Genomic DNA, 27,709 nt, shown 5'->3' with positions numbered 1-27,709 from the left:
GATGTTCCCAAAGCTGCCTTCTGCCTGATTTTTAAACTCCATCTCGGTCAAGTCTCAAAAACAGTACTTGGACTATTAATCACAATCAAAACAGTGTAGGACTGATCTGTATTCACAGTGTATGTGCACAAAACTGGTATAACTCTGATCTGAAACCAACTAGCAAACACAACAGCAACTGTCCGTACAGTTCTCACCCCTTAAGAGTGTTCGAAAACCCCAAAAGGATCTGAAAAACAGCTTAGAAGTAGGTCTGATATGCTTGGCAGAATTAGGGTTTTAATCAATCCTTAAAGAGAAACCCTAAAACATGATCAATGCTAACAAAAACTTGAGGACAGCCCCAACTAAATCGCAAGGTTCAGTCTAACATTAGGGCTTGCCGCAAGATCACTTTCAAACCCTAGAGTAGAGAGAAACAAAGCTAAGGCAGTTCGGCCCAACAGTAGGGTTTGCAGTAAAACCCTAGAGAATAGAAGGGAGAAAACCCTAGAATTGTCGGCCGCCCTCTCCAGATAGGTCCAACCTATCTTCTCTGATAGAATTTCTCTTAGAAAGTAAATAACTTACACGAAAAAAAAAAAAAACTGTTCGCTGCCTTCCAAGGTTACCCGAACCCTAGTCTTCTATGATTCTTCCTGACCACCAACACTCTGCAACCGTGACAAGCCTTCAACAACTGCTAATCCTTCTGGCGAACTCCAATAATCAGTCTACGAACTCCATCTTTTCAGCTTCCAGTCCTAGGAGATTATCATGTGGTCGGCTGGTACTAGACTCACATGAGAAACCCTAACCTTGCTTTGATACCATATAGATGTTCAAGACTGCTATCAGTCTTGAACCCTAATAAATTTCAGGTTCGAAAAAGGAGAAAAGTATAGAGGAAAGAGGAGAAAGAGTAGAGAGAGAGCAGTAGAACACAAGATTTGAAAGGAATGACAGAATTTAAGTATTCTGCCGCCGCCACTTCTGTTTAATATTTATAGGTTATGCTAGTTACATGAAAGGACACATCTGCCCTTGGTATTTACATAACACATAAAACAATATAAAACTGAAATATAAATAACAACTAGAATAACAGATTGACCATCAGCTAACCCTAGGATGACTAGGGTACATTCTACCCTACAGATAGAGTGGGACCACAGCTATGGGGCCCACATCAGTGTTCTCTACATAAAATGTTTGAACTTTTTAACTATCCAAGAGTATAATATAAATTATGCAAAATAAAGCAAGAAAATAGTAAAAATAATAATTAATTGAAAAAATGCAAACTTTAAATATTTTAGAAGGCCTATTAGCTCAAAATGCATACTAACTCCACCCATCATAAAAAGATATTATCATTGTCGACTCTGGTTCAGCATCCACGTGGCTTCTTCATCAATGTGATGAATAGATAATTTTAGTTAGTACAGCTGTTCTGTTTAATCAATGTTATGAATATATAACATCAGATGAACAAATAGCCAAGGTTCTCACCAATTTTCTGTATTTTTTAGCCATTTCCATCACTAATAGTAATAGGTTGTATTTGTGATGCTTATTTCTGCTTCATATGATGAATGTATAACACTTGAGACAAGCCTTTTTTTTTTTGCAAAGTTTCTGCTATTTACTGTATTAGTAAGTGTGCATGCCCTTTGCACATTGAAACTTTTTATGATAATAAATTATATGTTTTCAAATTTTCCACATTTTTTTATATTTCTCTGTCTGTAAAAATTATTCTTATTTTTCACACTTATTTTCTTTAAAATCCTTTCTATTTTTCTACATTTGTGAGTTTTTATTTTTTAAGTTGTTTTAAACTTGTATTTTTATTTCTATCATCAATAAAAACAAATTTTCTACAGTTTCTATATTTTTCATATTTTGTATTTTATATTTTAAATTTCTTATTATTTAATTAGGAGGTCAATGGTTGACACGAATGACCTGAAAAGGTTGAACTTTGACCCACCACCAAGAAAACAATTTCATTTTTGGGTCAGTTTTAACTTTTATATTTTCTTTCCAACATCAATAAAAACAACAATTATTTATCACAGTTATTTTTGTTTTATATGATTAATATAAAACAATAGATAAGTGCTTAAACGTTTTTCATTTTTTATTTCATTATCATATCAAGGATTTACACATTTGACTTGAAGGGTTGCATTGTTTTTTCTTTACTCGAATTAGGTATTTTAGTCAAACAAAAGTTTCACTCTCATTCACACTTTTAATAGAACTGTGTGTGTGTGTGTGTATCAATAGATAGATAGATAGATAGAGATATATTTAACTATACATTGACCCATTTGACCCAAATGTTTGAACCACTGACCTGCCACCCAGACAGAAAAGCAGTTCCATTTCCAGCTCAGTTTTGAAGAGGCCGGAGCAAATGCTACCAGCCCCACCAAAAGGAACTTACGGATCATTTATCTTTTATCTCATTGTTTCAATTAAAAAAGAAAGTGCCTTAGGAACACAGCAACAATAAAAAAACATTACCGTAACACTAAAAAGAAAAGGAATTGAGTAGATAACATGTAGCACCACAGAAGACAGTAATAACATGTCAACATAATGAAGAAAAGGTGTCAAAAAAGGTATGGGTACTTACTATTCCTCAAGGCAGCTGAAGCCATCACATTATTCGAAGTTTCCCTAATTATATGAATCACACCATCCAAATTATCAAGCCCCACTATAATACCCTGAGCAGAAATGATATCAAATTAATTACCAACAATATTTGCAACCATGTCTGCATAACTAGTTTTGTTTTACACTCTCTGCTGAAAGATGATCTAAGTGGATTGCTTAAGACATAATAGATAATTACTCATTTTTTCTTTTATTATAAGGCACACCTCTACAATATGCTTTCTTTCTTGAGCTTGAGAAAGCTTAAACTGTGCACGTCTCTCAATAACAGAGCATCTGAAGTCTAGGAAAGCCTGAGACAAAAGGAAGAGTGCCTAAATGTCATTCAGGTTGCATACTTATCATTTTACTTGTGACATTCTAGCAAACATTACAAGTAAAAATCAATTGATTGAAGGAAAATTTACAGCTATGGAAAAGTGCAATACATAGTAGTGAAAGGAAATAGTACAACTCAAAGTTTTTGCACCTATATGCTATCCAGCAACAAGTTAATCAAGGCAGTACATGTCATATGTAGGATAGAAAGATAACTTGTATTGCCACAGAAAAATGCCAAAGATGATAGAACAATGCCATCACATGCATGGAACATAATACCAAGTTTTTCATGAAACAAGTAACTAGAGATGGAAAAATAAAAAGCTTCAATCAGGTGAACAAATGGAGAAAAGAAAAGATTTCAAACCGAGGAGCTAAAAGCACGAGGAAAAACACATGAAATTAGAGAAGACAGGAAGCGACATTCATTTCAGACATGGGATGCTCTACAATAGTTTAAGGGATTTGTGGATGCTTCAACCTTAGTTGTCTAAAACCAATGAGGTTCAGAACTGTTTTAACAAGAAGAAATCAGAAAAAGAAAAGAAAAGAGCAGAGATGGAAGAGAAGAGAAGAAAGAAAAGAAGAAAAGTGTCTAGAAATCTTTTCTTATCTGCCACCCCAGGTGCTATTTATATTAGACACAAAATAAAAGAGGTACAATGACAGGAATACCCCTGTCTCAAGTAACAGTAAAACACATGCTAACAGCAATATATCAAGAAATAATAAAGTAGTGAGACCACAAATTGGTCAATCATTTTCTCTACACTTCCCCTCAAGTTGCGAAAAGATATTCATCATTCCCAACTTGTTTATATCTATCTCAAGCTTGATTTTGGCAACTTCCTTAGTAAAGAGATTAACAAGCTGTATATCAGAGGCTACGTAAGGAAGGCCAACTTCTTGAGAGGCAACTTCAATGTGTTTGGTTCTATCATGCTGTATTGGGTTATGAGCAATGTTAATAGCTGCCTAATTATCACAATACAGCATCAAGGGTCTTTCATACTCAATTCCCAATTCTTCAAGGAGTGATTTCAGTCATAACACTTCAGAAACACCATTAGCCATAGACTGTATTCAGATTCAGAACTAGAGCAAGCAACAACATTTTGTTTCTTGCTCCTCCAAAAAACTAGATTTCCTCCAACAACACTTCTTCCTCTAGGAAATAAAAAAGCCATGCTTAGACCTTGCCACTTCAATCCCTAAGAAATACCTCAACTCATTCAGATCCTTTACTTCAAACTCTTGATTAAGCAATTGTTTAAGAGAATTAATTTCATCAATATCACTCCTTGTCACAACAATGTCATCAACATACACAGCTAGGAGAGTCAAAGCCGTACATTCCTTCTTAATGAAAAAAGTGTGATTAGACTGGGCTTGAACATACCAAATCTTTCTAAACCAAGTCTAAATCTATCAAACCATACTCTTGGTGATTATTTCAGGCCATACAAAGCTTTCTTCAACATACAGACATTCTTACCAACCTCTGCATCATAAAAGCCAAGAGGCAACTCCATATACACCTCCTCCTGCAAGTCATCATTTAGAAATGCATTCTTAACATCCATCTGAAGCAATGGCCATGAAAAGTTAGCAATAAGAGACAACAAAACCCTAATGGTGTTCATTTTGACAATTGGTGCAAAGGTTTCCAAATAATCAAATCCATAAGTTTGTGTGTATACCTTAGCAACTAGTCTAGCCTTGTATCTTTCAACTGTAGCATCGGCATTATACTTTACTGTGAATATCCATCTTAACCTATCAGGTTTCTCCCCTATGGACTGATCTACCAATTCCCATGTATAATTTTTCTCAAGGGCATTCATCTCAACCTTCATTACTTCCACTCAAGTACAACTAGGGCTTCTTGCACAACTCTAGGAATAGAAATGGTTAAAATGGAGGCTAAAAAGGACTTATATGATGATGAAAGGTGGTCATCAAAAAGAAAATGGGAGATACAATGCGCAGTAGATTAAGTAAAACGATGCTTCCCTTTGTGTAATGTAATAGGGAGGTCAAGATCATCTAAAGGTGGTTGAGGCTCAATGGAGGTAGTGGGTATGTCATCTGTAGTAGGAGTTAGTAAAGAGGAGGAAATACCTGAATTGGGTGTTGTAGAGGAGACTAGAACTGGCCTGAATTGTTCATTACCGGAACCAACTTGCCTCCACCATCGTCTATGAAACACCCTCAATTCTTTACACTTTTCACAACTCCCCTCATTACACTCCCCTTCATTCACATGAATAGGCAAAGGGTCATCCAGAGCAAAAATGCCCAACTCACCAAACTACCCGTGAGATGGAACTCTAGGATAATAGGGGACATCTTCAAAGAAGGTGACATCCATAGATACAAACCGAGTTGTTGATAGAGGATCATAACAATAATACCCCTTTTGATTTTTTGTGTGTCCAAGGAAAATACACTTTGCAACCTTAGGAATAAATTTACAATCGTTAGGATCAACAATCTGGACAAAAAGGTGCATCCAAATCTTTTGGGAAGAATAGAAAACTACTCCTCATCAGGACACAACAAGTTAAAAAGATCTTTCATGTCCAAGACTCATAAAGGAATCCTATTAGTGAGAATGGCATCCCCTTAGAAACATATAGGAACATTAGAGTTCAACATGATGCTTCTTGCAACTTTAAGGATGTACCTACTTTTCCTCTCAGCTACCTCAATCTACTGAGGTGTATGGGGACAAGTGCTCTGATGAATAACTTCATGCTCAAGGAGATAAGAGGCTAAGAGTTTTGCAAATTACTCCTTGGCATTATCAAATCTGAGATTTTTTATTTTAATCCCAAAACGATTCAAGACCATTTGATGAAAACCCATGAAAAACAAGAGTAGTCATCAACAAACAATAGAAAGTATTTGTACCATCCCATAGCAGAAATATAAAAAAGCCCCCAAACATCGATATGCACAACTTCAAAAGTATTTGTACCATCCCATTCGTCTATTGGCCAGTCCCAATCACCTTCCTCGTCGCCAGATCCTAAAAAACGCAATGATCAGGGAAAAAGGTCACTGAACAGTTCTGATGTTCACTGATACTACTGACTGAAAGTAGACTAGTACTTAGCTTAGGAACATGTAGAACTGAGGATAATTAAATGGCATCAGAGACTTTGATGGCTCCCTTGCCATAAATAGGGACAAGAGAGCCATCAACAATAGACACTTTGTTTCTGTCGTAGGACAAGCAATAAGTGTGAAAAAGGGAAGGAAAATTGGTCATGTGATCAGATGCTACAAAAAACAATCCAAAAATGGCTATTGTTACATGAAATTGAGGCATGATCGGTAGTGGCTCGTGTATATGATTGAGCAATAGTTGAAGTGGGAGGAACATGAGTGGAATGAGACTGTCTAGAGATGTCCACTTCACTCTCCAGCTGAGTCAAAGCAACTCTAACCGCAACCAATGCATCTAGAGAACTGGATCTGGTGTTGGGTTTGGATGTAGCTCCTGTAGTTATAGTTGTATTGGCATTCCCTTTCATATTCCTTAGTCTTTCTATTATCAGATGAGGATGAAACTTCCAACAAGTGCCCTTAGTATGTTTTGGCTTCTTACAATAGTCACAAAACACATCCCTCTTTCCTTCCTTCTTCACTTCCTTCTCCTTATCACCTCTAGTCATTAGCTTTATGGCTACTAAAGCTGATTCCACAGATGGAATCTGTAACACTACCTTCCTCCTAATTCATCAAAAAAACATTACCTTCCTCCTACTTTCCTCACTATATACAAGAGAATTGGCCTAAGATAAAGAATTCTCGAGTGAGCAGTTGTTGTCTCACAATGTCATAATTAGAGTTTAAACCAACCAAGAATTCAAACACTGTTTTTCTCAACCAATTTCTTGTACATGGCAGATTCTTTCAGGCTCTCCCATACAATTGTTTCAAGATGATCAATCTCATGCCATAATGATTTCAAGGTGGAGAAATAAAATGACACAAGTTTCTACCCCTATTTAAGATTATTCACCTCGTTTTTCAGTTCAAAGGCTCTAGCAACACTAAGGGGCTGAAAATAAGTTTCTTTCATATTGTCCCAAATCTGCATGGAGTTACATAACCAAGTCATAACTAGATAACTTTCTTGGACCCATTTCAAAAAGAAGGATCCTCCTGTTCTGATTTCTTTGTCTCCCATCACAAACACAAGCTTTCCCCCTCCTCCAATGGCCATCATAGCTGATTGGGCCCATTCCAAATAGTTTATTCCATCACATTTGACAGTAGTAATCTAAAATAAACTGTTGTAAGTAGCATTTCCGGCTCCTACAAGTCCTTCCCCATACGATTTAGACTCATTTCCATCCTGAAATATTAAATGGAGGGTTAGAGAATAGAAGAAACTATACTGTTCAACTTCCTTTTCCAAAAGAAAGGTCACTTCAAGCAAGGTTCAAAATATCGATACGCCCAATATGCCGGTAGAGGAGTATCGGGCTGTATCGGTAGTTTTTTAGTTTTTTTTTTTCAAATTCAGTTCAGAGGGGCTGGTTTAAGGTCCATCCACCCCCGAAACCAGTCAAAACCCCGATACACCCTCCATAGGGGTGTTTCGGGAAGCCTTCGATACGATACGTATTGACCAATACGGGCCGATACATATCAATACTTTGAACCTTGACTTCAAGTGCTATCCAGCAGCACCCAGAATATATATACATATATATATATATATATATATGTGTGTGTGTGTGTGTGTGTGTGTGTGTGTGTGTGTGTGTGTGTGTGTGTGTGTGTGTAGGTATACATGTATATATATATATATATATATATTAATATATATATATACATATATTCACAGACCACTCCACAAACCCAAGAAGAGACTTCCAGCCCAAGAACCAGGTGATTCAAGCTGAAACTTCCAGCCCAAGAAAACTCTCATGTAGTAGGCTCAACTACACCTACATGAGAGCCCTAACCAGTCTTAGACCTTTACTGATACCAAGTTGTCTGAAACCGGTAAAGTTCAGACCTGTTTTAAGAAGAAGAAATCAGAAAAAGAGAAGAAAAGAGCAGAGATGGAAGGGAAGAGAAGAAGAGAGGAGAGAAGAAAGAATAGAAGAAAAAGGGTGCAGAAATCTTTTCTAATCTGCCACCCAGGTGCTATTTATATTAGTCACAAAATAAGAGGCATACAATGACAGGAACACCCCTGTCCCTAGTAACAACAGTAAAACACATGCTAACAGCAACATAACAGCAATATATCATCAAGAAAAGATAGTGGGACCACAAGTTGGTCAACCATTTTCTCTACAATCTTTGCAGTGAAGACACCAAAATGGAGGCATGAAATGGTCAAAGGCGAAAAGAAATTAGTGGCTGAAAGCAGAAGTAACAAGAATGGTAGTTTCGTTGCACTAACAGAATTCTTGGCAAAAGGAAAAAAGGAAATGATTTGCTTAGCGGAGGGAAGAGAAAGACAGGTGTGGTTGATGTTATCTTTGGCATTAAAAGAGTTTACATTAAAGGAAGAAAAGCCAGTGAGAATAGAATCAAAAACAAACTTTGGAGCAAAGGAAAAAACAGATACAGAGATTGGAGAACCAGATCCTAAACTAGAAGCTACAGAGACTAGCAACAACAAAGAGATTACATTGAGCATTGCTCTGGCATCTTGCTCAAAATTAAAGTAGGAAGGAAAGAGAACCAAGTGGGGAAAGAGGAAAGTGGTGAAAGCAAAATCCAAAGTAAAAGGTTGGAAGGAGATACTAGAAGCAATTATGAAGAAGACCCATTCAAAGGAAAAGGCGATAGTTATCACATTTGATTATTGGATAGCAATCCTCGTTGTGGGGGATTTCCAAATGGAATTGATGACAATGGAAACACCTCTTGGCTTGATCAGTGGAGAACTGGTCACCTGATTGTAATGAGTTGCTCCTCCCAGAAACTACGTGATTATTAAGCTTTTTGGATTGACATTTAATCTCTGGAAAGAACAGATTCTTAACAAAATAGCAGTTCATTACAATGAGTCCTGGAAGCCTTCTGTCTGCAAGATCTCCCAGTGGCTAACAATGGATTAAATGAAAATTTGGAAATCTTCATTGAAAATTGAGGGAGAACAATCTGCTTGTGTTGCAGACTGAAGGAAAACTCTGGTCTTCGAGGTCAAAGGAAGAAGAAGATGATGACTTAGGCAGTTGGCTGCCTTGTGGAAGTTGGGTGACCTGCCCAAAAGGTCAAGACTTGGAAGCTGAAGAGTGGACCGGTTTTCAATTCAATATGATGACCCAAATGCTGACAGTTGCAGAAGAATAAGAGTGAGCTTTAATCCTGAAGGTCCAGGTGCAGGTCATGAATTAAATGAAACTTTGGAAAACTGCCAAGTATTTGATTTAGATCAGCAAAGCCCAAGGCATGGTCAGGCTTCAATGAACTCAGCGGGATGGTATTCTTCAACTCATAAGGATGTGGGTAGTGTTAGCAACTCACTCAACTATCGCGGCAAATTGAAACATCTTGGGCTTTATACGAGTAATGTCCCCAACTTGGGGTGCCTCGGGTGGCATTTGGAACAATAATTTTGAGATTGGAGTTGAGGTACTTGTGTGCAAATTTACAATTTTAGTTAAATTTCAAGGTCGTTTGGCAAATCTTTTTGGGAAGATCTTTTAGTAGCTCTGACAGTCAAAAGACGCACTGAGCTTTTGCGTTAAGATTTGAGCAGCCTGAGCCCATTTGGTTAAGGCATGTCTTTCCGTGCGTCTTTCCACGCAAAGATGACTAGAAAAAAACGCAAAAGCTCCATTTGGAGCTTCCCGAAAATCGCCCGTTTTAGGCTTCTCGCGTCTTTTCTACACGTCTGCTTTTTGCAACTAGATCTACCGCGAACCAAACGGGAAAAGACCAAATCATGGTCCGTCGGGCTTGTAAATAGCCAACAAACCACACAGAAAGACGCGCCAAACAGCGCCATTAACAAGTTAAAGATGGGTTTGAGCGGGTTCGGACTAACGTTTATGGGATGGGCCTTAATGTTTGGGAGGAGATTGTAATGTGATTAGATTCACAGATGAATCAAATAACCCAAGACAAAGAATAAGTATAAGGATGAGGAAGTTTAATCGGTTCATTAATGGGTTTGAACTTAAGGAGTTGCTCCTAAGCTATAACAAATTTACTTGGCTAAACATTCAAGCTAATCCAATATGTTCCAAATCGGATATATTCCTACTTACTATGGACTGGAGGAACATTGGGGGAATATCCGCCCAAAGCATTAACAAGAGCCACCTTGGATCATTGGCCAATATCTATCATTAAAGAAAACGAGGGTGGGAGGGATCTAATTCCTATCAGATTTGAAAATATGTGGTTATGTAATAGAGGATTTATAGAGAAGGTAATAAATGGTGGGAAGGTAAAATCCCATGGTTAAATGGGAAGGCATGAAGTTTCATTGAAAATTGAAGGAAAGATTGGAACATCCAATGGTTTCGAAAATTAGAAGAGAAAAAGCAGGAGGTATGACAAGAAAATTGAAAACTTGGATTTGAATGAAAATATAGGTGATTTTGAATAAAGAGATAAGGAAGAGAGAAGGTCGTTGAGGAAACAATTGGAGGATATTTTACATAAAGAGGAGGTTTCTTGTAGGAAAAAACCATGGGTTAGTTGGTTGAAGGAGTTAGGAATACCAAATTTTTTCATGCTTTGGCCAACAGGAGAAGGAAAAACTTTACCTCTAAAGTTGTGGTGAATGGCACTACCATTTCTAGATAGGATGAGAATTGAGATTAGTCAAGTTTTTGTGGAACACTTAAAGTCTATTTTCAAGAGACCATTGAATGAGAAATTTTGAATTCAGGGTATAGAGTGGTCTAGATTAGAGGATTCTAGGGAGTGGATAGAATCAAGAAAGTTGTATTCTCTATAGATAGATCAAAAGCTCATGGACTAGATGGTTTTACTATGCCCTTCTATCAATATTGTTGGGAAGTGTTTGAAAAATGATCTATAGAACATGTTTGAAGAATTCTATTATAGAGCAGTGACTATTCAAAAAGGCTAAACTCAACATTTATTGCATTGATCCCAAAAAACAGGACGCATTGTTAGACAGTGTATGCCCTTAGCTCCAACCAGATTGATGTACTTTTGACATTTATTGTAAATGAACAATAGTACATAATTGATTCATGTTATATCTGGTGTGTTTCTGCATAATATATATATATATATATATATATATATATATATATATATATATATTATGTTTTATGAAAAAAAGTTTGCAAAGGTTTTAATTCTCGGGATCCATCCTGAGCAGAGAGTGTGACACTGTACCTTGCATACAAGGGAGAGGTCCTCTCTAGTCGGGCAATGTTTGATCATTATGGACTGAGAGGTTAAGTGTAAGACCATTTAGGGCTTATATACCTGATGGGCTAACCTCACATAAGACCATAGTCCTTGGGCCTTCATAAGGTGGCTGGACTCAAGGACCATTTAGTGTAAATGTTGGGCCTGTTAAGAGCCTATACTAATGAGCTCGAGGGTTCACTGTGTTCAGTAGTGTATTCGGCCAAGCCTTGTAACAGAGGCTAGGCTGAACCCATATGGATTTTGTGAAGATCAATGTTAGGGTCCCATGCCATACAAAGAGAGCCAAGCTAGCCAACAATAAAAAGGGATGTGAGCCTGATAGTTTAATGGGCCTAAAGCCCATTTCGAATTGGGTTAATGTGATTAATTAAATATGGGCGAATCTGGGTTTAGATCTGGATTTGGATAAGCAAGATGATAAGATATGTCTTATCCACTAAAGAGTTCAGATCCAAATAAAGATTTGGATCAAAGAACTCTTTCCTAATAGGATCCAAATAAAGATTTGGATAAGCAAGATGATAAGATATGTCTTATTCACCCTCTTTCCTAATAGAGGGTGAATTCCTTTAGTTAAACACTTTTACTACATTCATTTCTCCCTTTGTTCTTGCCGCTCTACCCTGTTCGATCTCCAAGTTCTTGGATTGATCAAGATTTGATCTTGATTATGATTTTTGCTAGAAAAATCAGATCTGAATCGTGCTCACACTCCCTTGTGTGATCCTTAATGAAGGATTGCAATTCTTGCTGAAGAACTACTTTGTTGATCCTACTTCATCTCAACCTGTGTCATCTTCAGTGGAGGCAAGATTTCATGACCTCCTTGGGCATGAACACCTACTTTGGGAGTTACGTTTGTGGATTCCGTATCAGCTATAGCACTCTCTTATTTTGGTTTCAAATCTGATCTGGTTTGTTTCAAGAATGAACCTTGAAAAATGTAGTTTTTCTAAAACAGGGAATACGATTCCCAGAAGGGAGAAAGAAAATTTTTGAAATTTCACCCAGCCACCCTACATGGTTTGGCCATCTATATGATCGATCTCCCTTCCCTTCATGCATTGCACCCAAAGGATTTCAAGTTGTTTAACTTTTTCAATAGCTTATACAAGATCATAGCCAAAGGTAACTCCCGAACAAATAAAGTGGTTCTCCCTTCTATAATCATGTAGTCAGAATGGGACGAATGGGCCTTAGAGTTTTTTATTTCTTTTAAGTAGTGCTTAGAGTTTATATTTGTTGGTTATGGGCCTTAGCAATGGGCTTTTTTGTTCTCTTTGTGTTGGCCGCCTCATTAAGTGCATCCAGGTAATTGTACTTCATTTTAGAATTGAGTTAATAAAAGAGATCAAGGGGGATAGAGAGTAGTTTGAACTCTTCTTTTCTCTCTTTCCTTCTCTTCTTCCACAACCTATTGTTGAAACCACTTTCTTCTTCCTTTCTTTTTTTTCTTATATTTTCTGAATTATTGCAGGTGTATTTCTCAACTTGGTATCAGAGTGGGTTCTCACTTTCAACTTCTTTCTTTTTTCTTTGTCCATACACAGTGTGTATGGAGAACTGATCTGTTGATCAATCAGCAACTTATGCAACCCGTTTAGGAGAGCTTTTGCAGAGCTTTCCATCCTTAGTTGAAGCCCAAGGCAGGTTCTTGGATATTTTTCCCAAAAACCCTAGATAACTGGAGAAATCTTGTTATAGGTCGTAGAGACTTTTTTAACCAAGCGCTTAGGGATCAGAGGTAAGACTTTTAAATTCTATTGAGTCTAAATTTGGGTTGTGAGGTGGGAGATTGTGTCTAAATTTGGAAGAGAGGGAGATTGCAAAAAGTACCAAGGTTTTGGGTTATGAGGTGGCTCAATGGTTATTGACCTATTTGGGGTTGCCATTGAGAGATAATCTAAGAACAAGTAATTTTTGGAATCTTGTGGTTGAAAGGTTCACAATGAAATTGCAAAATGGAAGAGAAGCTACTTGTCTATTAGGGGAAAAATTTATGGAATCTTCTGTTAGTGTTTAGGACTCCTAAAGGGGTGCGCAGAAAAATTGAAAAATTGAAGAGAGACTTTCTTTGGAAGCCAGGAAAGGAATGTTGCCTTGTTAGGAAAATGGCTATGGAGATTACCTACGAATAGAGACAAGTTGTGGACAAAAGCTATCATCAGTATTCACAGTAATATGGCTGATAGTTGGGATTCCCAGATTCTGGCTAGGGCTTCTAGAGCTTCTCCCAAGAAGTTCATCAATGAAATTTCACCTTCTTTCTTGCCATTTGTTAGGTTTAATCCTTGTTCTGGAAATTGTGTCAAATTTTGGGATCAAGTGATTGGATAATTCATCTTTGAAGGAGCAATTTCCCTCTCTCTATTTCATTTTCAATCATAGGGACAAACCTATCTCTACTTTCACTGTGCCTTCTAATGCACCATCTGGTTTTGACTAGAAATGAATGTTTTTATGTCTATTCTCCAAAAGTTGGATAGGGTCATTTTGGATCCCACTAAAAGGAATAGTCGAATTTTGACCCTTTCTTCTTCTGATCATTTTCTTGTTGCTCTTTTTTTTTTAACATTATAACCAAAGGATAGTTTGGGATGTATTTTCCTGTTAGGGAGGCTTCGAGCAAGTCTGTCCCTCCTCGTGTAGGTGCTTCTTGTTGGGAAGGCTTTCTAGAGAGAATTAACACCCTTGACCTACTTCAAAGAGAAAGACCAAATTGATGCTTATCCCTTAATCGGTTCTCTCTCAATAAGACTAATAGTGAGTCTTGCTATCACCTATTAATCTCCTATCCTTTTATTTCTTCAATTTGGGATTGGTTTCTCTTAATTTGAGTGCAAATGGAACCCGCCAAAGGTTTGAAGCTTGTTTGCCTCTAACTCTGATAGTTGGCTGAAGAAGAGGAGTTCTTTATGGAGATGTACGAAGGTGGTTGTGTGTTAGACAGCATGGGAAGAATGGAATTATAGGATCTTTCTTGATAAAGGGATAAGTAGGGATACCCTATGATAAAGTTCAGATCTGTATAGGTTTCAGTTTCAGAATAACAGAAAATAAGAATAAAAGAAGAGGGAGAGAGACAAAGAGACAAAGAAGAAAAGAGATTGAAGGAAAGACTGGATCGAACTTTCTCTCTAATCGACCAGATTTATTTATAGCTTTCTAAATAAAAGCACAATGACTATTGTGCCCCCACAGTGTGGGACACGTCACTTAACTTGGAATACAATAGTAATTACATCAAGCATATAACATAAAGTAAAATGACTAGACTACCCTTCTACAGCTGACTCTAACACCCTAATTTAAGTCATTACAATAAGTGTGATCCATTGAGTGAAGTATCTTGATATTTTTGAGGGAGTCCATGCAAATGACTTGGTGAGGAATTGGAAGGTAGTTGCTGACTCAACACCTAGCAAGGCCATGGTTAGACCTGGTCCTTTCCGCCATGTGGTTTTGTTAAGCAGATTTTGTATGGGAGTAGTGAAGGAAATCTGGGTCCTTCAGGTATAGAGGCCATCTTTAGAAATGAGGAAGGAAGAATCATCGTTGTCTACTCAGGATCGATTGGGGTGTTGGAGATTCTTTGAGGGATGAAATAATGGCGGTGCTGGAAGGTCTTAACATGGCTGGAGAGCTGAATATCCAGAAGCTAGTAATTCAGGGGAACTCAAAGTTAGCTATCAAATGGCTGCAGAAAGGAAGAGGGAGTTGGATGGTGGTGTTATATAAATGAGAAAGGAGTAAATAGCTGTCTCGAGGAATGGAAATCAATGTGCGATAGGTGAAAAGGAATGCTAATTCATTTGCTGATACTTTAGCAAAGCAAGGGGTGGAAAGGGATCATCTATTTTGAGTCGTATTGTACTTATATTGTCTGTACTTAGGAGAGCTAAGAAAGTTAATCTCTCCTGTTTCCCCTCTGTACACTTAGAGAACAGAGGACCTACTGATCAGTCAGATAAAAATTTATATTAAGATATAAATCATCAGAAGATTACATAAATACCCCATAGTTATAAAACAAAACCTAAAAACAACCCTACTTAAGTAATAAACCAAATAGACAAATATACCCCTTTTCCAAATGGGCTGTGCTTCGACCATGGCACGGTGCAGGTCATGATATGCACCTCATCTATGCACCTAGGAACACCTCTTGAATCATAGCACTCCACCTCAAGTTGGAGTATATATACTCTATAAATCCAACTTGACAATCATAAAGTCAATCCAAGGTCAATGCAAAGCTTTAGTAAACAAGTGAGCAAGTTGATTTTCTTACTTTACAAATGGAGTCTTCAGATCACCATTTTGAATTTTTCATGAATGAAATAACAGTCCACCTTGGAAAGATTTGTTCATTCACGAAACACTAGGTTTAATGGAATGTGTATAGTTGCTTGATTATCACAATGCAATTGCATAGGCAATGGTATTGTAATCCCCATCTACTGTAGTAGACTTTATAGCCGTATCAACTCTCCTATTGAATGACTCATTGTACAGTATTTAGCTTCTCCGTTAGATTTAACTATAACACCATGCTTCTAACTCTTACAGGTAACTAACTGCCCACCAAGAAACATACAATACCCAGTAGTACATTGTCAATCTGTAGACGAACCTACCCAATCTGCATCAGAAACGCCAAATATAATTTAATGTCCAAGATACTTATATATCACACCTAACCTTGGGAATCCATTTAGAAGGAAAAGGATCCTAAACACTGTAACAAGGTGAAGCACTGTAGGTGATTCCATGAACTGGCTCACAATACTCACTGCAAAATGGAAAAATATATTAATACATGTAGAAGTCAAATAAATCACCTTTTCAACTAGCCTCCTATACTTCTCTGGATCTTCTACAAGCTCCCCCTGATTAGGAATAAGTTTAGTGTTCAAATCCTAGGTGTGGTTACTGGCATACAACCCAACATGCCTGTCTGATCTAGTAAATCAAAGGGTGTAGTTCCTATGTTAAGTACCTTTGTACTAGATCGTGATGCTACTTTAACCTTCCTAGATCTATAGTATGAAACAACTGCTGTAAAAAGAGCTTCAATCACCAATGCCCAATGAATGACTCCCAGTAATCACAATATTATCAACATAAACTACAAGAATAATGCTTCCAACCTCAAAGGTCCTGCAAAAAACTGAGTAGTTTGCTTGACACCTTGGTGGTCCGAAATTAGTCACTGCCAAAATAAACTTCCTAAACCAATCATGTGGTGACTATTTCAGCCTATATAACGCTTTCTTTAGTATGCAACAAACCAAGCAAACTCCCCCTAAGCAACAAACCCAGGTGGTTACCCCATATAGACCCCCTCAGCTTTAACTAACCACCATGCTAGGAAGCATTTTTTATATCTAACTGGAACAAGGGCCAATGAAACATAGCAGCAAAATAAACAATAATGCAAACTAAAACAATCCTACCTACAGGTGAGAAAGTTCCAGAAAAGTCAACACCATAGGTCTTTGTAAACTCTTTTACAACTAAACGGGCCCCAAGCACTCCATTGTACCATTTGGAAGGTACTATATGGTGTACACCCAACGACAAGTTCCCATGTATCATTCTCATGCAAAGTAGAAATCTCTTCTTCTATTGCTATCCTCTAACCAACATTAGCACACAAGACAAGGAGTGATTAAGTTACAAATGAGAGATAAAGAAGTGTAGGAAATATAGATATAAATAGGATGAAATAAAAGAAGAGCCTGGATATTGTTCTCTCTAGCATGCATGCATTATAGATTGATTCCATTGACATCCTAGAGTGATTCTAGGCTCCATTGCAGTGATTCCTTGGGCTATCTCATTCTTTTTCTAATCTATTCTCCAAGCTATCAAATAAATACCACCTAAAATGCTTCCCACTTATTGAACAACATCCACCCGACGTTTAGGTCAAACTTCATAATTTTTTGCCATATTCAATAAAGTTTTGATTGTTCCAATTGATAAATTACAATCAAACCATAAAACATACATTATTTGGATCAAAACAGGAAAGCATGCCAACTAAATCTCTAAAGAGAGATCAGAGAAAAAAAGAAGAGCCTTTGCCATAGAAAAGGGTGAATGCTCTCTGAAACATGAGAAAATCAACAAACAAAAAAAAAATATTACGGAACCGCAAATAAGCACAAATGATTGCTTCTTGGGTGTATTTATCAGATTATGATCATGACTATGAATTAAATATCTATAATATGTTTGAATGCAATGAATATGAGATGTGCAAATGATATAAATCAAGTTTGTGTTGTTTTTTTGAAGGTAAAATAAAAGAAATTTATTAAGAAAAGAGTAGATCAAAAACCACTATTACACTACACACCACAAACAGAACTCCTAACCTTCACACCCCACTCTAATCCAGCAATCTGGCCCATACAAAACACAACACACTCCCACAAACAACAAAAAAGGAGGTCCTTTCCCATTTGCTGAAATTGGAATTCTCCCTACAAAGAAACAAACAGCCTTGCACAAAGACCTTAAACAACAATTTACCGTCTTCCTCTTCCTCTACAAGCGTTCCTTAGTTTCAACTCCTTGTCAACCATAACGGAAAGTCAACGTAAAAATCCACAACCTTAACTAAACAGTCCGCCTCGTCAAGCAAAACGTTCCCTTCACCCTCTTCCTCCTAACCAAAATCCTGATCATCCTCCTGCCCTGACTGTCTTTCCTCCGCCTCCAAATTTCAGAACATTTCCTTCGTCACATCATTCCCCCCCTCCCAGAAAGAATAGACTCATCGATTTTGGTACCTTAGCATCGTGGTCCAATCTCTTCTCAGCCTTCTTAGCCTCCACCAAAGGGCAGACTTTGGCTTCTCGCTCAAAGCTGGGCCCCAAATCCTGGACCACTCAGGTTCCCCACTCAACCCTGATGAACATTGTGGTCCACTCTCAAAACAAGAGCCCACCTTTTTAGATGCATCCTCCCCCCTATGCACGCCATGAACCAAAATCTCCAGCTCTGACCAGCTTATCATCCTAGCAGTTAATCTGGAACTGCGGACAGCGGTGATCTCTTTTAACTGGGCCCATATGGTGGACACAAGCACCAGCACGCCTCCTTCTCCATCAAGCCCAGCCCAAGGCCCACCAAAAGTCCAAAACTAGTTATCTAGGCCCGATCCACCTCACCTCCCACCATGTTTCCCTCTGAAGTTGCCAATCCCCGCCCGCATAGACCTCCACACCAAACCAACCAACTCTTGGTGTATATAAATTTGAATCCACTGAGACGTTAGACCCCAGGTGGGGCCTACCTCCTCTTGTCACCGAGACCAGCACAACCTCATTTCCACTCAGCCTCAGAGTTCAAAACCAACAAACTATCTCCGCCATCACGAGTAACACCACCCCCTTGTTTCACCAGTGGACGTCACAAAATGTTTTTGATCCCTTCTACATTGCCTCCCCCAATGCCCCTGCCTCATTCTTGCTTCCCAACCCCTCCTTGCTGCTCTCATTTGCTCCTAGATATGCCATCTGTTCAGCAAGGTCCTCCACCACCGGCTTTCTACTGCACTCCAATTCACTGGCCAATATGTCCACAGCCAACATCTTAAAGGATCAAATGTTGGCAGCCCCCTAACAAACCTGCCCTTCCACCACCACTCTAACAGCAATAATCACTCCATGTACCTCCATTGTCACCGTTTTACACAGGTCCGCCGGAGATCGAGCCCAAATCACCAAGAGCACTGCCTCTAGATATCTCCCAAGAATATTATCTAAGAACACATCAACAAAACCCCCCAGCACATCACCCATCTCCTTGAAAGTTTTCCAGCTTGAAGCATGCAGAGGAACCCCATAGAATCATCCATCTCCTTGAAATTTTGTGTATTTTGTATTTCCTATTTTAAACAGTTGTTATGGTTGTATATAAAATCCTAAGTATATATTGACATAATTTATTGGTAAGAATATATTGATATTTTTCCCATCTTTTTCAAAGGCATATCAAAGATTTCCAACATTTTCATAGTTTACGTAATTTTACAATGTTTCTCTGAGCTTGCTTCCATGAATTTGTTAGACCCCCCACATGCTCAAAAGTAATAAAACCAAAAAAAAAAAAAAATAAGTCCTAGAAGTAGAGCCAAATAGGAGGACAAAGGAAAAGAAAGACCTAATACGCCGAAGCATCAGTCTCTAATATGCAAAAAGAGATGCAACAAAAAAAATAAATCATGGAAGAAATATCACCTGAAGCAATTCTTTCAAACCCATTTGTTTTGGTTGTCCACCAAGAATACTGTGAAAAGAGAACAAATAACTGAAACAACAATGTACAAGTGATGCCTGATAGATCAATGGAATCTAAAAATGTACAGGTGATTTATGATACATCAGTGGTATCCAACAAAAATTGAAATGACATAATAATCACCATCTTAATAATTGAGAAAAAGCATGAACTAATATAAAATGTCAATAAATATTAAACAATGTACTCAGCATGAATCTTCAGAAAATAAAAACAGAAAACAATCAAAAACCAAGTAATCAACAACTGTATTATGATGGAAAATTACTACCATTTCCAGAAATAATTAGCACTGTGATACAAGGGACAAAGAATAAGATGGGCATAAAATCCAATTGCCTCCTGTAAAGATTGTAGAGAGAATGAGGGTGTTGGTAGCTTTACTTGTAAGAAATTAAGAATATTTAGGATTTTTTCCTTTATGAGGGTAATTCAGTGATTTTGTAACTAATCCACAATATAAATATCAATAGAGGAGGGAACCAGCCCAACTCCATTTTTAGTCATCTCTTAATTTGTTTTGGATCTGCTCTCTCCCTTTTCTTTCATTTATTTCTTCTTTCTGGTCTTTGTTTCTGATATATGACACAAAACAGCTCCCACCAAAGAATTCAAATATGCAAATTTAGAAAGTGTTCTAGCCAATTACAAGAATAAAGGTGAATTTTGGATTCTGTAGTTCTGAATGTTACAACCAAAGATATAATTCAATGTTGTCAGACTCAAAGCTGGTGAAATATCAGAAATCTTGTATCTTGATTTAACTGGTTTAACCACCAGTTAGATCATTCTGCCTGTAAACCATCAGATAACCAGGATCTGAAAAGCTTAAGGGGTCATGGGTTCACCAGTTGACAGTCCAATCCAATCCACTGAGTCTTACAACATGATAGAAGATATATGCACAAGTGCTTCTAGTAACATTGAAACATCGGTATCTTAAAGAGAACAAAGAGGAAAATCTCACATTAGAAGACAACCCAAGCAAATTGATAATGCAACTAAAAGAGACAAACAGCATTCATTCAATAGTACAATGCTTTGTAAAGATCCATGTCATAAGGAAACAAAACATGTGCAACCTAAGCCCTAACCCCTAAAAAACAAATCTCAACAATTATAAACCTGTACCATTACAAACAAGGATGTAAAATAGACCACTTTTATACAAAATTGATGCAGGACCAATGCTTTAGTAAAAATTAATGAAGGACCAGTGTGACCGATTGGTGAGTCAAAAAGGTAAATGTGGACCATGAGTTGGAGATAATTCTAGGATTAAACGAATGGTAAGTAGGGATTAGAAAGGTTTTGGGGCAAATACTTGAGAACTGCAGGTTCTTCCCAGCACACTAAAAATAACAAATTCTAAACATAGGCATAAAGGAACTCTTTACAAAAATTTGTGGAAATTTAGGCAGTGTTGTATGGAGACCCCCCCCCACCCCCATTTGGAGGGGACTCACAAGTTGAGTAATACCCAGAGTCGACTCTCCAAATTACAAATCTTCACTTTAAATACCTCTATTAATAGTGGTCCAACCATTTAAATTGTTCAACTGACCACTCCAAAATGTCTACTTTTCCAATTTTAACATAGATCAATTGTTTATTTAATCTTGTCAAATTAACATATAAATTAGGAAAAGCATTAGACACAACTAGCGGTCACGGGCTCACGTGAAAAATAAGCAAACTCTGCATGTTTAACTTGTCAATTGCAAAAGTAATTTAACTAATTAAATTTTTATATTTATATAGATCTATGTATTTCTTTAACAATGATGATGATGATAATAATAATAATAATAATAATACATGTCCACAAATCCTACAATTTTGGGTTCACCAAGTCAAATTCCCACACACTAGTCAGATTCTGACTCTCTGAGTCATGCAAAAGTGTTTAGGCCAGGGGATTGTAAGTTGGAATTAAATTCAAGGCATTGTAAGAAGCTTTTGAAAAAAAGAAATAAAAATACCCACATGGGAAAATTGCGAAAGTTCCAAAAACTAAGTTTTAAGATCAAAGATGGTAGAATGATGATTTGATGGTTTTTTGGTACAAAAAGAAGAAAGTAATGAAACAGGAGAAATGTCAAGTTTTAGTGTAAACCTGGAGAATATGCTTATATTAATTTTAATTCCTTAGTCTCAGTTCGGGAAGAGTACAAATACAAATATGAACAGTGCAAATACATACAAAATACAAGGTTTTGCACTCTACATTAAACTAAACCTTAGTTTGGAAGAGTGCTGATACAAGGTTTAGAAATGCTGTATAGTAAATTTTGCACTGTACATATTTGTATTTGCACTCTTCCCAGAATTAGCCTTTGGGACATTGAAAGAACTCCGTTAATGAAGAATGCATGCTATAGATAGCTAAAATGGCTGTTTGCACGATAGGAGAGGAGGGAGGGAGGGAGAGAGAGAGAGAGAGAGAGAGAGAATTACTCAATCAGCACCTAGAATCACTCTACAATTCATAAGAATCTCAAACTATAATCACAATATCTAGAAAATTCACGGAAATACCATTTACCAAGTCATTTGACTCAGAAAACATGTACTAAATAGTATAGGGTTGGCCAATCCCACTGGTACAAAGGAAATTACGGAATTGCAACTATCATAATTTGACTAAAAATATTGAAAACTGCTCAGTTAATGAATTTGCAATTCTAAACATAAATAAATTATGACAAGAAAAATCAAAATACATGGCCAGAAGTCCCCATTGAGCAAGACAAGTAAATATACAAATTGACTGAATTATCTAAAACTACAAAAATACATAAACTTCAGAAAACTCCAATTGACTTGTTTGAATATGCATCACTCATACTATGTCAGCTAATTTGCTTATCAGAGTACAAAGATGTTTTATAATATGATTTAACAATGTTGGCATTTGGCAGATGTATTGGGAGTGAGTAGTACGATGTATACACGGTGCACTGTATCACAGTCATACAAGTGTCATTGCATTACTTTGTACTCTTTGCTTAATTAATAATGAAAGAAGAACAGGGCATTGTACTCTTCTCTAAACAAGGAAAAAAGTATTCCATATGCTAACCAGCAGCATATGAAAATATTAGAATAAACTGTCAGTTCCACTCGAAATATATATATATATATATGTAGTGTTTTAAAAGCCGTGGGAGGCGTACACCTTAAGGCACACGCCTCCAGGCATGGCGCCCCCAAAACGCCTTGAGGTGTATGCCTCATATGCTTTTTTTCACGAGGCATGCTAGAGTGTATGCCTCATACACACCTCAGGTAAAAAAGACAGAAAAAAAAAAGGAAAGGGGAAGAAAAATGAAAAAGAAAAATGAAATTTTTCTAAATATAAAAGTTTTTATTAAAAAAAAGTAAAAATATAATACAGCAGAGTACAATAGTTATATCTTTTCTAGTCAAAGTGCCAAAAGATTCCCGCTTTTGAGCTGAAGTAGGTTAAGAATTACCATCAAGTGAAGATTCCAACTGCCTGGACTGCCTTGTGCTGAGCATTCCTTGGGAGGCCATGTAGGGCATTCAATGATAATATGCCCATGTTGTTTGCAATATGCCCACATGCCCAAACTCCTTGCATTCATAACATTGAATCTTCAAAAAGTCCTTCCCTTTCAGTTCAGTGGCTAGAAACACTATGTCCAGGCCTTGTTCTCTCTTCCTATCAAAAGAGGACTGTGTATATAGTCTAGTCTCCTCCCTTAGAAGTTGACCCAATATAGTGTCCAGATCATGCACATTTTCCCCACCAAGTATGCTCGACCTTGTCATCTCATAATCCGGTCTAAAATGCATAAATTTCCTCTGATCAAAATGTTCTGAGTCTTCACACTACAATCGGTAGTGATAGCTCAAAAATGAACAAGTTTATATACTGTCAATAGAGTAACAAATCCAGTATAGTATTCCTAGATCTCTCTCCCCCTAAGTGTATGAGAATATGTCCATTTTAATCAGATATTGCCTAGACATGTTTGATTGCTGATAGACTTTCTATAGGTAGTCATACATCTCCTTAGCAATTTTGATAACCTTCATATGAATAGCTACATCAACAGTAATCGAACTTAATATCCAGAAAACTGTCTGGGTCATTATTAATTTTCAACTTTTATTTTATCAATAACAGTAACTTTTATTAAGAGAAAGAAGATAGAAAATTATAAACTTTCAACTAGTTCAGCCCCTTAGCATCTATATTATCAGGGATGGTTGCAGTACTATCCAAATAACCCCACATACTCTCTCCTTAAACAAAAAACTGGAAATGAAATTTCCAAAGTGCATAGTTTGCTCCATCAAATTCCCAAGTGGTCTTCTGTTCAATCCTCAGCCCCCATTTTAATTTATTAAATTTCAGCAAAAGGTAAAGGTGGGTCTGTACTTGTCCACACTTCAAGCATAATGGACTTTTGTGTTAAGGGTCGTATTACAGAATAAAATACCTATTCAGGAACCTCACCTAACAGCTTAAGGTTTTATGTTGAACAGTTTCTTGAGATGGTATCAAAGCTTAAGCTGTTAGGTGAGGTCCCTGAATAGGTTTTGCCCAGTAACCACATAAAAAGTCAGAATCATATCAATCATAAATTTCACTATATGCACCATAATGCAACCAGCTTATGTTATTAGCAATGAGTATTATGTAAATTAAATATAACTGCAAAATAAAAATACAAGAAAAACAAGTGACTAAATAAGAAAAGCAAGTTTATGTGAAGATTAGAAAAACATGCTTTCTCCTTCAACATTAAACTGCACTTAAAATTACTATAAAATTCATCGACCAAATAATACTAACATAATAACAATGACAGTCATTACTTCATGTTCTAATACATAAAGACTTAGTAAATACAAATTGGCAAGCCAATCACAAATAGAATACCGAAACTACTCACCCCACCATGTTGCAACTAAAGCTAGACTGAAGAGCACTGAAGCGATAAAGATTGTTGAGAACAATGTTTGGATCCGATCCCCTTTTTAGCTGGTAATCAATGGCAACAGGTACAGTCAACATCACAATGAGACGCAAAACCAAAAAAAAAGTTCACAACTTCTCACCAAACTTTGGAATCTCAGCAATTAAATGTGCATCATTTAATCAATTAAGAAATAGAATAAAAAACCAGCATTTAGAATACCTCTATGACTATGCGCATTCCAGTCCTATCACTTTCATCACGAATATCACTTATGCCTTCTAAGGTCTGTCCAGAAACAAAAAGCACATTCTCAATACAAAAGATTAAACATGCTAGCATTAATAGAGATTCAGCAAAAAACTAACATGTATATACAGATATATAACATCCAAATAGACCACCCAATGTACACATTTTGAAGAAATACAGAGAATTGGCTAACATAAATTTAGTGCATCAAGAAACAAGATTCCATGTAACCAGTCATGGAAAGGGTTTTTATCTACATTCCATCCTCATTTGTTCATCTCTAATATTTCCCTCTATCTCAGTGACAGACATAGTTTTCAAGGCGCCAATGCGAGGCTAGGTGATGGGGGCACCTTGTCGCCTAGGCAATGGATTTTTTTAAGTAAAAACATGTATCCTAGGGTAGTTCCCTAGGTTCTATAATCATATTTCCTTAATAAATATCCATAATTTTCATAAGAAAAGAATAAAATTCGTGTTAAAGTATAGAAAATCAACATATTCCAACATATTCATGAGAAGAAAAAGAAGAAAGAAAAGAAAATTAAAAAATATAAGGGCTGAACCCCTATTCCTATTATAGGAAAATAAGAAAAGAAAAGGTGAGCCTCAAAAAATTAAGAATATAAAAGTTTTTTATAACACGCTATAGAAAACTGCTTGGCGATTAGGCGAGGCAAGGCAAGCCTCCAAGGGCGCCTTGTTGCCTAGGCGTCGCCTTGACAACTAAGGTGGCAGAGATACTTTCATATCTCTAAGAATGTAAAGAATCACATAAGTGCATGAGGCTAACTGGCTTAGTTGCATAACCCCATCACTTTCTATTAAGGATCATATAACCTTTCATATCTTATGAGTTTGCTTTTTGGCCTCCATCAGACAACGTTCGCAGCCATTTTACAGTAAACCTCTCTAATTGGTAAGTGTTGACCCGTCATATCAAGAACCCCAAGGTACTATGAGAGAGTCTTCCATTTTAGGATAAGCCCTTCCCACTAGCCTATGATGCTCTTAAGTCTTATCATCATATGAGATGATCCAACAGGCATCTACAATAAAGCAGATAGCCTAATTTTATGGTGCATCTCCGCTTACCGCTTCATTGTATCATCCCACTAATGAGGGAATGCCTTTAGAGATTGCATCCTATTTTAATCCCTATCCCATTAACTTTATTATTTGAGTTCAGCTTTTAGGTATTACCAAAGTGGCTTCCACTGATTTTACCAAAGTCAGATTTATGTTGGTCCAATGAGCTAGGGTTATCGTGGGTTCCCTTCTTTAAAGAGGAATCAAGTGGGGGACCTACTATCAAGAAGATCATTCAATGATCAGCAAGGCATCATGGAAACCTAAAACTGCCAATAGTTTTTTATCATCATTGGCTTCTCCCATCTCTTCTTCTCTTCTAACTAAGAACTCTTTTCTTCTTTCTTCTATTTCACTGTTATCAAATCATATTATTGTTTTTTCTTTCTCTACTATTCCAAACAGCTTTAACATACATAGGTATTCAACCCTTAGAGCATCTCACTGGTTGGTACATCAAAAGCAGCCCAATCCAACACTCAGCTAAATACTATTATCATGTCAAGGGTTAAGTGCAACTTTCCAATTTTGACCATTTGTCTCCAAGGCCCAAGCAAGACTGGAAATGGTCCCTAATCAATATTTCAACAAACACCCATTAGTTGCACCTTAGGTCTAACCTTGCCAACTAAGACAAACTACTCCACCAACTCGATAGTACATCAGTGTCATCTTTGACATGATAAACTCCCCAAGTTTATCAAACAGCTGAGAACATTCTTAACTAGCAAAAGTCATATAAACGTCTAATTTAAGGGGTAATACACAGAAACATACTAAACACACATGAAATAATAATGATCTAAATTTATTCACTAAAAAATGTCAATATACATAAGTTTGATTGGAGCTGAGGGCATACACTGTCAAACAAAATCAATACAAACCGCTATTGTTTCACCAATTGTGCAACCCAAGAGAATGGGAGAGACTGTAGTGGCTGCCTCTAGGCTTTCCAGTATGGATCAATCTCAATAAGGCTGCAAATAACACCTATAAAGCCCTATGCCCAGCCTTAATCAAGACTCCAAGCCAACAATCAGAATTTGAAATGCAAGGTGCCAACTAGCTGGTTGGTAAGGTCTCCTGCTGGTCGTAGTGCAGACTTGGGATAGAATCCTGCCTACACCTGGATTGGGGGGTTAATTATGGGTTGGGGGATGGGCTACCCCCATTGTGTAGCCCTTCAGAAGATACAAAAAAAAAAACAAAAAAAACAATCAGCCTTCAAAACAAATCTCTGATTTTGTCTTGATTTTTGGGCAGCTTCTCTAGAACGTCCCAGGCATCAAATCTATGCACTATTGTCTCAAAAAATCTTCCCAAAACCAAGTGACTAATGCTAGACTGATCAGCAACTCAAAGCCCCATACAAACTGCTCGTCCAAGTAGTGTATGGGTCTAAGCATAGAAAAGGAAGAGGGAAACCAGCTCTAATACTAAGTAGCCAATCACAGCTGTGAAAATACAGCAAAAACCATAACAAAAAGAAAGAATTAATGCTGTAACAGGTTCATAGCAGGTCTGTAACAGAGAACAGTAAGAGAAGAAAGGAAGAGAAGGAATTTAGGAAAAGTAGATCGTGGATTCTATTGGGTTCCCCACTTACTTTTATTTCAGAAATAATTAGAGAAGAAAAATTACACCAATAGCCCTCTTAGGGTGGCAGTCACTAAAGGGGATCATGTGACCACGCATGAGACAACTTAAAAAACATAAAACTA

At 37.1% G+C, this 27,709-nt stretch overlaps 1 protein-coding gene across 2 annotated transcripts in view; it reads right to left on the bottom strand.

Annotated features, from left to right (window-relative positions):
* Positions 1-27,709, bottom strand: part of GYRA (DNA GYRASE A) — a 110,060-nt gene that overhangs the window by 39,255 nt on the left and 43,096 nt on the right. For both annotated transcript variants that reach the window (XM_010248068.3, XM_088897602.1), the window contains exons 11-15: positions 24,867-24,932; positions 24,621-24,709; positions 19,635-19,683; positions 2,874-2,960; positions 2,624-2,717 (exon numbers count right to left, since the gene is read on the bottom strand). In XM_010248068.3, the coding sequence (XP_010246370.1) occupies positions 2,624-2,717; positions 2,874-2,960; positions 19,635-19,683; positions 24,621-24,709; positions 24,867-24,932 (385 nt within the window). The remainder of the gene's footprint in view (positions 1-2,623; positions 2,718-2,873; positions 2,961-19,634; positions 19,684-24,620; positions 24,710-24,866; positions 24,933-27,709) is intronic.

This window comes from Nelumbo nucifera, chromosome 2 (assembly GCF_055504915.1).
Source record: "Nelumbo nucifera cultivar China Antique chromosome 2, China Antique-T2T, whole genome shotgun sequence".
NCBI lineage: Eukaryota > Viridiplantae > Streptophyta > Magnoliopsida > Proteales > Nelumbonaceae > Nelumbo > Nelumbo nucifera.
This window is presented reverse-complemented; position numbering and strand designations above follow the sequence as displayed.